The sequence below is a fragment of the Styela clava genome, chromosome 13, assembly GCF_964204865.1.
Source record: "Styela clava chromosome 13, kaStyClav1.hap1.2, whole genome shotgun sequence".
Taxonomy (NCBI): domain Eukaryota; kingdom Metazoa; phylum Chordata; class Ascidiacea; order Stolidobranchia; family Styelidae; genus Styela; species Styela clava.
This window is the reverse complement of record NC_135262.1, coordinates 5,960,013-5,972,794: the sequence shown is the minus strand read 5'-3', so window position 1 is coordinate 5,972,794 and position 12,782 is coordinate 5,960,013. Positions and strand designations below refer to the sequence as shown.

General features: G+C 34.8%; 1 protein-coding gene across 2 annotated transcripts in view; it reads left to right on the top strand.

Moving 5' to 3' along the window:
- The window catches only part of LOC120332201 (serine/threonine-protein kinase SMG1-like), a 53,003-nt gene extending 41,481 nt beyond the window's left edge, over nt 1-11,522 (top strand). For both annotated transcript variants that reach the window (XM_078119113.1, XM_078119114.1), the window contains exons 59-71: nt 53-178; nt 651-763; nt 1,666-1,803; nt 3,445-3,573; nt 3,946-4,095; nt 4,645-4,790; nt 5,720-5,912; nt 6,374-6,604; nt 7,263-7,456; nt 8,126-8,249; nt 8,671-8,773; nt 9,242-9,348; nt 10,492-11,522. In XM_078119113.1, the coding sequence (XP_077975239.1) occupies nt 53-178; nt 651-763; nt 1,666-1,803; nt 3,445-3,573; nt 3,946-4,095; nt 4,645-4,790; nt 5,720-5,912; nt 6,374-6,604; nt 7,263-7,456; nt 8,126-8,249; nt 8,671-8,773; nt 9,242-9,348; nt 10,492-10,569 (1,832 nt within the window). In that variant the 3' untranslated portion in view covers nt 10,570-11,522. The remainder of the gene's footprint in view (nt 1-52; nt 179-650; nt 764-1,665; nt 1,804-3,444; nt 3,574-3,945; nt 4,096-4,644; nt 4,791-5,719; nt 5,913-6,373; nt 6,605-7,262; nt 7,457-8,125; nt 8,250-8,670; nt 8,774-9,241; nt 9,349-10,491) is intronic.
- The last annotated feature ends 1,260 nt before the right edge of the window (nt 11,523-12,782 follow it).

Genomic DNA, 12,782 nt, shown 5'->3' with positions numbered 1-12,782 from the left:
TTAATATGTAAAAAATGAACTTTTTTTTTTAAATTTAATTTTTTATTTTCAGGTGTGAAGAAAACGATGCTGCAAGCATTGCTGTTTGTTAAACAAATGCAGTCAATGCATGATTTCTTTGTTTTATGTCAATCCAATGCAAGATCCTTTGTCATTGAAAGAAATACAGGCGCAAGTGGTGAGTGGATGAAAATTTTAAAGTCTGCTTTGAAAATGGAATTCTGCTCATAGGAAATCGCTGAGTTTTGAAATAGATGAATCATCACCCATGGTTGTCCAAAACGAACCGAATATTCGAATGTATTCGAATATCAAGTATTCGTATACCTTTTCGGCTGGTTTTCGAATAATTCTGAATGATAGCCACTTTTCGCCATAATTACGGTGTTTCGTTTTTGTGGAAATCTTCAAACGAATTTTTGCGTGTTGTAATCATGTATCGTAATACCGTGGTACGTCATCGCCTTCCTCTCCCTCTGGATAAATACATAAATCCTATCCCTAATGCACTACTAGGGCAATCGTACCATTAGAGAATTATGATAATACTTGAATATACATTATTACATCATATTATTAGAATAAAAAATGTGAAAGCGGATATAAAGTTCATAAATTAGTTAATTATTCTCGTTTTCTTCTTTTACCAGGATCTCATTACACATCATCGAAGACCTTATATTCAGAAGAAAGATTGATGAAACCCGTCAAACACTTCATCGCACATTTTGTTCAAGATTTAATGATTGGAATACCTACACAGGTTTGATATGTTAAATTCGTATAAACGTACAACTAGTAGAGCCTTTAAGTGGTTCCCAAACTTTTATGGCTTGTGCACTCGTATTTTAGCACTCGTAGCCCCCTTGTTTAATATTCCGAACAGAGTAGCAGTTCACATACTAGGCCATTTCTTTTTACTTTGGTGAAGCGGAAAATAAAATCAATTTTGTGCCTGGTGTAGTGGCCCCTTCAACTGCTCTGTGGCCCGGTTGGGAACCGCTGATATACATCATTATCTCAGTAATGTCCCTAATAGATTCAAGTCATGTTATCTGAGTCTGAAGATAAGTCGATCACTGAGTTATATCTCACTGACAGTCAGTTTTGAGACTACCTTACGCTGGTTTAAAAGAGCGTCACTAATTTTGGATGAGCAAGGAATTTTTTTACTCACCAATTTTTACATTATGACTGGCCCTTTTAGATAAAAAAGTATATTCACTATGAAATGAGCTGTATTTCACTATCAAACATGTACTTTCATATATAATGACTTGTGTGTGACACACATGATTCACTCCATCTTATGTGGTCCCACTGTTTTTGCAAGGTTGTTGTAGTTTTTCACTCTTTTTGCAAAGTTTTTGGTGAATTCCCACGGCCTTCAGTGTGTTTTTAAGGTTTTTTCACGGTTTTTTCACGGTTTTTGGTTGTTGGAAAACCTGTAATGTTATTTTAGCATCATCATAGGCTGCAGGCAAAAGCGCTGAGATATCTGACACTTTGGGTATAATATGGTGTGATTATATTCTTTCTTGATTTGTTTTACTTCAAACTTGTTGATTATCAACCTTTCACGATTCTATCATGTCACCCAGCAAACATGTGTTTTTATTTTTTCCTCTGCAATTAATTCACAATCATTTGTATTCATTTTTTCAGATTCTGGGTCTTGTATTATGTAGTTACGTCACAACATTAGGAGTTGATATCGACGCTCAAATCAATTCGACTATGAGAGGAAATCCTATTGTTATTGAAAACGTCTGTAAGAGTTTGATCGACGAAAAGTACACACAGGTTAGTTCATACAGTGATTGTGAATTCACAAGACTTCTTTTCTCAAACAAATATTTCAAATTGTAAGAAACGCTCACTTGAGGAACACACTTTTTGTTACAACTCTGATTACCCTGCGTTGCATAAATTTGAAACTTCTATCCTAATAAAGTAAAAGAATTTTTCCAAATTACCTCAGTTCATAAAGTTTGACAATTAGAGTAAATTTGACAATTGTTGATGAAAGTTTATTTCTCACAATGGCAGCTCTACTGTATCGAGTGAAGTGATCAATCATATGCAAATGCCACATATCAGAACCTAGCTGATGTAGATCGACCGCCACTGTTTGATTAAAATCATTTGCCCATGAAAGTCCTACAACTGGACGTGGCGAAGGTTTTTTGTAAACTTTACATATTTCACAGTCACTGACTGTTTCTTCAATCAGGCTCGAAAGATCTGCATTCCATTTTCCTGCATTCTGAATGAGCTTCTTCTGTCGATTCATGATGCTTGTATCGCTGCTTTGCTCCTCCGCCACTACTGGTGGCGTATCTCGATCTCTCTTTGAAAAATTCTTTCTTAGATTTTGGCCTACCAGTACCGGTATCATGAGTCACAAATGCATTTTCCTTTTTAATATTCGATGCAACATCATCTTCATCAAAATCATAATTCTTTTCATCGCCATCTTGCTTTGAAAGAATCCTTTTTAAGGCTGATTTCATAGATTCGAACTTCAAGTCGCTTCCAACAGTAAGAACCATTTGGCGCTGTTGATCAGTTAGGCCTGCAGCATCTAATATCTTAAAAGCCAGAATGGTATCTGGTAGCTTCATGTCATATTTTACAAGTCTAGCATACCGGTGTTCAAACTCCAGGATAAAATCCACCATTGAAATATCAGAACTTTTCTGATATTTACTAAATAGCGTGTAGGCTAAATAGGCCTCATCAGTTTTCTCTGACTGAAATGCACCATCAAGTTTTCCAAGAAGTTTGTCCAACCCATCATCAGCTTTCAACTGTTCACTAGTTAACTCTGACACAGCTTTCTCAGCTTTATTATTTCCATCAAGCGACTGCAGACGCACCAAAATCGCCTGCTTTTCCTTTGGCACTTCTGTTATGGAAATCCACATGTCCAACTTATTTTTCCATTCTGCATAGCTAGTACCGCCTCCAAACCTTGGTGGTGGTATTTGTTTGGAAGTCATTTTCCTCTGCTACCATGTAAATTTGACAATACAACTCAGTTCAAAGTCAATACATTCATTAATACAGATTAACAAAACCACACACTAATAATGAGCATGCTGCCCAAACAGTAAAAACAGAAAACAACCACAATAGAAAATTATTCACGCCTGAGCGAACATGATAAATGAAGCAAAACGAAAGTGAAAGAATGCAGTGCTTGAAATGAATAAAGCAGAACAGTAACAATTAGCAATGATATCACATAGTTAAGAAGGTGTTTTTTATACCATCATACCGATTCAAATTTAAAATATTTAATCATTGGTAACGAGTTAATTTTTTTCAAGCAAGACGTACAATCGCCATTTTAGGTAAAGAATTTATATGGCTCGGATTCAAACTCAAGGTTTTCTTAACACTTTACCCACAAGGTAACAAACACCCATTTTATCATTTCAGACTGTGTTGAACAAGCAAAAAATGTTGATTTATCAATTCAATAAAAGCTGGAAAGATCTAGACAAAGCACAAAGACTGGAAGCAAATATCACTGCCGTACGAGCCAGCTTGCAAAGAAGTAAACTACAGGTATGGACAACGATTTGCTTATTTTGTAAGAACAATTCAGAATAAAAAGAATTGATTTTACACTACTGGTAGTTCAAAATAATGACATCACAATTCAAAATGTTGAGTTCAAATTCCGTGCCCGTCACCTCACCCGGGGCGGTAAGTAAGCAATGTGACCAGGACAGTTCCAACCTTTCAAACTATAAGAGCTCCTAATTTAGCATTTAAAGCTTATACAGTGCCTTGTTCAGAGTCAAATGTATTAAATAATTGGGATATGGCTATTTTCAATGGTGGTCTTTTCTCTTTCCAGTAAATTGTTTTCCATTTATTTAATATTCAAATATTCTAGTTACCGGTAATTTATCAATTTCTTGGTATATTTCCCAGCACACTAGATTTCAATGGCTTCACGAAGATATTTTGATGGAAAGTTCATCGGTTAAATTCAATCTTCCACAAAGATTAGACGTCTTACTGGATTTAAATAAACGAATGAATGCAATGCAACAATTGGAAAGACTTCTCCAACAAATTCAAGTAAGGATTAGTTGTATTAATAGTAATCGATGTATCACCGAGCTTTGTTTATGTACGTAGCATTGGCTAATCAACAAGGTTGAGACGTAATTGCTGTTTTAACAGCGCTCAGACACTTCCACAGTTGTAATTTTTAGCTCTTCTCAGTAGTTTTGCGAAAAAGCTGTGATAGACTAGACTAAAATATTTATCTTGGAGGAGAGGAAAACCAAAAAATCAGCTTCACCATATGGCAAGCCACGGCCTCTTGTCCTGTTACTAGTCCATGTCGGGTATGAGATTAGTTCGCCAGTTTTTTTTTCAAATGCATGGACTTGAGACCTAGTTATATGAAACGATATAACTAATTAACTATTCCCTTACTTGAAGTGAATTGACACTCAGACAAGAGGCCTTGGTTTGGCCGTTTTGTTTACTTACTTCTCCCTGAGATAAATATGGAAAACCTAAACTAACTGGAGAAGTATCTAATACTAAAAGAACTTTAGCAAGAGATTTTAACACTTTTGTTATTGAAATCTGTTTTTATTTTTCATTTCTATCTATTAGGAAACAGCAACGTCGCAAAATAAATCAATCTTGCAAAGACTAAAATGGGCAGCAGGAGCCAATCCCTCTTTGCAAGGAGTTCTACAGGAAGTTGAAAAAAGTATGCAGAACAGAAATGCTATCATGAAAGCTGAAACAACACTGAGGTGATTCATTCGTTATTATTGGATCTCCACTATAGGAGACCATTCTCCCTTCTTCTTGGTCGTTCTGTCTGTCTGTCTGTCTGTGTGCCGAAGTTGTAGCGTCCAAATCATTGGACAGATCTGGATGAACTTTTTCATGTGGGTTATTCTGTCACCCTAGTAATGTATGCCTCGTTGAAAGTCTGGAAAAAGTTTCATTTCCACGGCAACAGCAAAAAACCTAAATTCGCTTAGAGTTTAATTTCCTCAATTCATGAGTGAGTGACCTTTATTTGAGCAAATTTTCTTAAGAAAATTTTTGATTATATTTGGTATATTTGGTACTTGTGTGTCATGATTTTCAATAATTTTTGTTATGTTACGGAACTATCAACAACTGCGAGAGGCAAATAATTTACTGTTCATAATCTCAGTTTATTTTAAAATGATTCTTGATAAATTTCAAATTTGGTGTAATGTTAAACAAAAAATGCTCAGAATTGTATAATCAATGGGTTTAAAATTTGCGAATGCGGAAAAATGAAGATAAATGGTATTTTTCAGTTTCTAGAAATTAAATTAAGCCATTGTCAGTCTTACTAGAAGACCTCAATTGCTCATATTAAATTTTTCAAAATTGAGCTAGAATTAAAAATATTGACTATAATTACGTTTAATTATTTGATTCTTTTCTGATATCTGTGGCTACTATAAATAAATTTTGAATTTGGAGTCGACACAAATCCCTGCTATATGTGTAGGGCTATACGTTGAAAACATAATATACAAAATGGTGTGATTATCATTATATCAAAACTATCTTGAAATTATTGAAACCTGTCTTTGATTAGTGACATAATCTGGTTATTTCATAAGTATCACAATTTACTTCACGAAAGAAAGCATCATAATTTCAGCCTTGAACACAGAATACTTATTATCTTTTTTAGCCAAAAAGTTGCAGAGTTTTGTCAAACAGCTGTTGAATTTGAGGAAAGTCGAATTCAAGTAAAAGAATCGAAAACAGATAATTCTTTCGCAAGACAATGTATGGATGCGTTGAAATTATGTCTCGATACAAGTAAAGAAATGTCAAACAGAAAAGTGAAAATTTCTAATCTGGAGGCTACATTGGTTAAAGTGGTAAGATTTTTAAGCTTCCATTTTTACTTCTCTATGGCAATGATTCTCAAACTTTTTAAGCTGCACCAACCTTTTTGAATTTGTCAAGTCTCGTGGCTTCCTGCAACTAGCTAACAATAGGCTACAAATAATAGATCGTAAAGTGAAACTATGTTTTATTCAAAAAACGTGTTGAAAATACGCGGACGGAACGTAAATACCCAAAATAAAAAATGTAAATATCTAAAATAAGGCGGGTAAGATTAAATGTAACAAATATTATTATTTTTAATTAGCTACACGCCCCCTCAAAAAATTGTCTACGCCCCTCTTGTGGACCGCGCCGCATCGTTGAGAACCACTGTTCCATGGGCGCCTGTGCATAATTTCTTGATTTCTTGTACCTCTGCCTCTTTATAGTAAACTTGGCCCCTGTTTCTAACTGTAACTTAAGACTTATGTTTATATTTCCTATTTCATAGGTAACGGAAAATGAAAAGTCGAACATCCTGAGTGATGATTGGATTATAAAAGCCGTCGATATTTTACAACTACGAGCTGTTCATTTACGCCAAGTTCGACAACAGGAAGAAGGCAAAATGCAATCAGTGAAAAACAAAGTCACAAATATCGCTAATTCCATCAAACAATTACTTGTGACACAAAGCAGATTGCTGTCTGATGTTAAATCGCTACTAAAAAGCTTAGCAAAGGTAAGATTCACCCAAAATGTAATAAAATTAGTAGGCACTGCTTATACAGGACTTGTTCAGAGCTTCGTTTCTCAATCACTAGGCAATGAACGAAAATGTAATTTTTCTCTTCCGAATACCCAAATAATGCCTTTTATTATTAATACATTTTTCTAACTTTGTTTAAACTAGAATAGATGTTCACTCAACTATGGATCCCAAATTTCTTTTTATGCTTTATCATTGCAAAATTGTTAATTCTTGCAAGTTTTTTGCATGTTGGTGCTTGCAAACTGGTTTGCATTTTTCGCAACCCTATTTTGATTCAAAATATTTAACCAACTGTAATTTCTAAGTAATGATTTTAACTTCGTCCATCATAGTTTTTTTTTGATACAACGACTAAACTAAAACTCCTCGGAAGACAAAACGACCATCGAGGTATTTGAGGTATTTCAGATTTTTTTAAAGCACAAATAAAAACTGACAAATAGCTGCAAAACCTAAATGAGATAATGTTCAAAACTATGCCTGAAAATCCACCTGACTGAAAAAAGCTGCTGCTGGATTTGGATTGCTACGTCACCTTTGACCTCATACTGCTTAGCCAATGTTGCGGAAATTTAATAATAGGTCTTTTTGTGTGATATTTTTATTAGTTTCATTTTTCGTTTTCCAGGATGAAAAATCTGAGGATCCGTCTTCATCTGGAAGTGTTGCCAATGTTCGACAATTTCTCGACGATTATAAAACATTTTGCGGAAAATTAACCGACGTTTTAAATTCATTATTACAAAGTTGTGAATCTGGTACAATGCCAGATCCTGATCCATTAATTCAAAGATTAACAGAAACGTCACAATCAGTTTCTTGGTTAGATTTTTTTATGATATAATTATTTGCATTTTGCTATGAACAAGGCACTGCACAGGCAGCAGAATTTGCAGCAGAATTTTGTGGTCGTAGACGAACACCTCTCTTTTCACATTAGTGACAGAACAATTATAATGTCACACACGAACGTGTGCATGTGTGATATGTGTGTCTAAAGCACAGGGCTGACGAGTAAAAATCTATCCCTGTAATGGCTGTATGCCCTTGTATACCTCGGGTGTCCAGTGAACCAGGTTAATTAGCACTCAAATTCAAACTCACTGTTTTCAAGCCTAATTCCAGATTCAGTTTGGGTCATCAGCGCTAGAACGTTAGCAACTCCGAGAAAGAGCATTTGACATTGTAGTTTTTAAAAAGATTTCAGATTTCAAATCTTCACATTTCTCCCAGGGAGAGGAAAGTCAATGAGATGTCTTAATCATAATGTGAACAAGCATATTGCGATTTTGTGAACCCCAGGAATTCTCTCACACATTATTATCCCTCACAGGATTCAAGCTTCAGAGGTGTAAGGCCAAGCGTGTTCCAAGGGCTAAGTGTGTCGAGCTAACATGTGGTTTTACATTTAGAGAGGCTGGTGTTCTAAACCAATTTTAAGAATCTGTGGTGTGAATAATCATTTTTAATAATCTGTTATTCACTTATCAGGATTTATTTCCGATTGTTGAGTCTTGGAGCACCGGCATCAGAAGATAAAGATATGAGTTTCATGTCGTCTCCGTTCAATAAAAATGGAAACAAACCTTCGAAACTTAAACTTGATTATGAACAAGTAAGATATTGGAAATTACTGTGATATCCATTTACAATCTCAACACTGCAAAAAAATAAAAAAAAAATTTATTAGGTTTAGCGTGATAAATTCTTGCATATGCATTACAATATTGCAACATATTTCGCATAGAAGTGCTTATACCCAACGAATACATTTTATATATAAATCGATTTTAATGCAGCGTCAAGAGCAAAAAAAACATGTATTTTTACCAATGTGTCTTTTTGAACATGAACTGTTGGACAACACTGTTATAGATTCTGTCATTGATTTGGGCTTGTCACCGCATTGAAATTGCAAGATTTGAAATTCTTTTGAACCTCAATTAGAATAATGGTTGTGCACCAATGCTTGATAGATTATCAACTATCAATTGAATTATTATTACTGTATCCTTATCATTGCAACTAATTTTCAGACTGATGAAAAGCAATCAAGTGAATCCATTCTGAAAATTGAAACAACAACGGCAAGCTCGAAAACTGCTGTAAAAAAGAAGCAAGATCCACGAACAGGAAAAGGTATTTCTTCAAAAACGTCTGCTTTTGAATATAACCAGTGATGTCGAAGCCTTGTGTTGCAACTTTCTAATGCAGCGTAAAATAGTCTCCAAAATTAATCTATTTCCTAGCCTTTTCCATACTCTTATTTGCCTATGTTCAAAACATGACATAAAATGATCAAAAATTAGTTGTGACATGTGAAGACGGACTACCCTTATTGACAATCAGCTGTGTTCTGACCGTTTATTCGCACAAAAACAAGCTCGCGTGTTACATTGATTAAATATACACATATATATTGTACATAATATTCTAATGATGGTAAAGTCAAATTTTTATAATATATAAGGTTCTGTGTTTTTGCAAAAGCTTTCATATATTTTTGGTCATTGACGCATGTTTGCACAAAAAGACCGAATTGCAATTCTTTAACTTTTATTTTTTTTTTAGAGAACTCATGCAATTTTAATTTTTTTTACTTTACAGTTATTCAGGAAAGAAACTGTTTTGCTGTCAGTGTATGGAGACAAGTCAAAGCTAAATTAGATGGACGAGATGTTGATTTCAGTAGAAGAATGCAAATATCTGAACAAGTAGGATATAATTTTATGCAAATTCAAGAATTTTCTTATTATTTGCTTTTGTACTGTTAATATTTCGATCCCGTTATTTTTAATGAGGTTGAAAGTGAAATGGCCTAGTGCAGGATGGTCCAGGCTGGTCAACACCGGGGGCCACAAAATTATTTTAGCATTATTCACGGGCCACAAATAGTGCCAAGAATAGGTAAACAGTGCAATACAAAACAACACTTTAATTGTGCAAACACATTGGTCAGTATTTGTCTATTGTCAAGCTAAAACATGCAAAAAACCCCAAAAAACCTGTAAAAGTCTTTTTATATCTACATTTAGTGTAAGATTTGGACGGAAAAGGGTACTCCCGTAGTATGTGAATCAATATGGCGGACACCTGAACATAGTATGTGTAACAGGCTGGGGTCAGGCCATAATTTCTCGTACAAATAGCTAATCCCAGAACTAGTAATATAACTAAATTAGGGAAAATTGTTGTAAAATTATGGCCTAACCCTAACCTGGTACACATACCACGTTCCGTTGTCCGGTATCTCGGTACACATACTACAGGTGTACCGGAAAAAGTGCCATAACACTAGTCAATTCAGTGACATTAGTGGTGTAACAATATGTTGAAAGATTTTTCTGGTTGAGTTTAAAACGAAACAACACCAAATGTGATTTTTTGATTACCCTCCGATTCTGACGCTGGCCACAGATAATGCGGGCCTGAGTTTGGACCACCCTGGCCTAGTGGGTAAAGCGTTAACTATGTCGCCAACGCAAGTTACTCATCTTGTGTTCGAATCCCATGCCCACTACCTCATCCCAAGTGTAGAGTAGGCATTGCCGAACCGAAAATTTTTTATTTTTTCGAATAATTAGAATATTGCTCAAAACAGTAGTGCAAGATAGGTACATGGCCTTGTTCAGAGCAAACAGCGTGAATGACCATCATATATAAAATGTGACTTATGAAGATAGACTATTTTCCATATTTGACTATATTCGTCTCAGGGTTATGCTTTCCCTGTTGTTGCCTGTTGGAATGTAAAAAGTTTCTTTCGGCTCTTGTATTACTGATTATTTTGATTTTATTTAAGGGCTGAGGCTTTGTCTCCAAGTCAAAATATATAAGCATAATACCATCATTTTTAGGTTGACTATGTGATAAACGAAGCTACTTCAGTTGATAATCTGGCATTGATGTACGAGGGTTGGACCGCGTGGGTGTGAAGAGACAATAAAGACTGGTCAATATTGTAAAGACAGGATGCCGGAAGTTCACTCGTCAGAAAAAAATTTTCCATCTTGGAGATGGTGTTAGGGATGTCTGAATATACCGAATTATTCTTCATAACTTTTTTCGATTGTTGAAATTGAAATATCCTAGATTTATTTGGGAAAATCTGAGGAATTGTGGCTTAAATTTCACAGTCAAGCCCGATCATAAAATCTGCACCACTGATAATTTTAAAAATTCATTTTGCCATCTTCCCTTTCAAGAAAGATTAATGAAAAAAACTGTCAAAGTATCTATTGTATAGCAAAGGATGTTGCAATCTCAACAGTGTCTCAATCTGCTATGCGGTCTTTATCTACATCTGGCAATGCCTTGTCCCTGCTTGTAAAATTCATCTCCAGGGAATTACGTTGTTACTTACTTACTCCCTGGAAAGTAATAGAAAAAAAATTTGGATGTTCTGAAAATCTTTTGTTAAAAATTTTTTCAAGTAAAGTCATAAAGTAATATTCATTTAGAAAGAGTGAATTATTATCGGTTCATTGATGTGATTACCTGCGGTTTGAAATTTTTGGAATAATTTCCCTAACTTAAAGTGCATAAGATTCCAATATGATTTACCTAATTGGGGACTAAGGTTTAGCCTTGACAGAAGTATAAATTACCGCTCACCTTTTAGTTATGAAATCAAATTTGTGTTTCTAAAATCCGAAAGGCACAAAGGACAGGATTTCGAGGAAAACCTCTACAAGCTGGACCGAGCATGCCACTTATCTTGGCATCTAAGCTTATGAAGATCGGCCATCACAGCCTTTTTCAAATAATGGTTTCGTTTGACTGAAGTTTTTACTGGGATGTTGGAATTTGTTCAGTATGTTACAATCATTGTTTGTAAGAAAGAGCTGAGGTCTTCTGACATGTCATCAATAAAATGAAGTCAAATGACTGTGTGTTGTTTTTATTGGAGAGAAGAAGCGAGACTTGTTTATTGATGATATTAAATTCCTGCAGTCTTTTTCGCTGTGATGAGATCTGATTATATAAATTCGTTATATATACACTGCAAAAATATCTCGTTGTCGGCACTAACAGATTCCCTATTTTGAGATCTTGGTCGATCATGTTTGTATTTCGACCAACTGATTTGAAGCATGTGATTCAGGCACTAGCAAGGTTTAGGAATGCGCTGGAAGTCTATGTATTTGCTTTATAAAACTGTCCAAATTGGTTGGTAGTCGATACTTAGTTGTGCTGAAAACTTCCATGCGTATTCGTATGGTCTGTCTATTTATTGATGCCAGGTGCAGAATTTGTTTTAATTAAATAGGTATAACCGTGGAAACAGTTATTGTAATTGGTACCGTTTGAAGTAATTTGCGGCGCGCCAACCACTGAAATCAGATTGCAGAATAAGAATTGTTGAATTTTTCCATATATACCAAACGAACATCTACCAAAGAAACAAACTAAATCAAGAATGATAAACTTAAAAACGTATTCGCTACTTTTAGAATCATGTTAAGTTTTGAGAACTGTTGACAGAAACAATGTGAGATTTTTTCTCGAGCTTTGGAGAATCGGCCATAGTTTTTCCAACCGAACTTTGCTCTTTTTTAGGCTTTATAATAATCCCAGCAGTGTTTAAAATTTTGTCCCCGTCGATCGCCAAAGATCTTGAATAGGGTACATCGGTAGAACGTTTCCAGCTTGACTTATACGAAAATTCGTTTTCGACTTGGCGTTCATCCCGCTGCGGACATTTTTTTTTCAGCAAGTATAAGTTCATTTGATTCCATAATATAATTGATAAAAACAAAATAAATAAAACTGACTACAGAATCAGGAGCAAACAATGGATTATTTTAAATATTAAGTAAACTTTGTACTTTTACATACACTTACATAAACGTCTACGTGCGACTTCCGATGATTACGGCATTTTGAAAAAACAGATTCACAAAAAAACATATTTAACATATTCTCGCCTGAATCATTAAATTTCGCGGTAAACTGATCAAATTTCTACCAGTTTTACATACTTAATTTTTTATAATATATATTTTTTTAATTCAGATTTTTATGCCGTTTTATAGAAAGTCAATAATTCTTTATTAAAAAATAAATTAGTCTTTCGCGCTAAAGGCTTCGCTGTGTTTTCATTTTGTTTATGGGCGTGACGTCACGCATGAGCGCAGTTAGTGTCCAT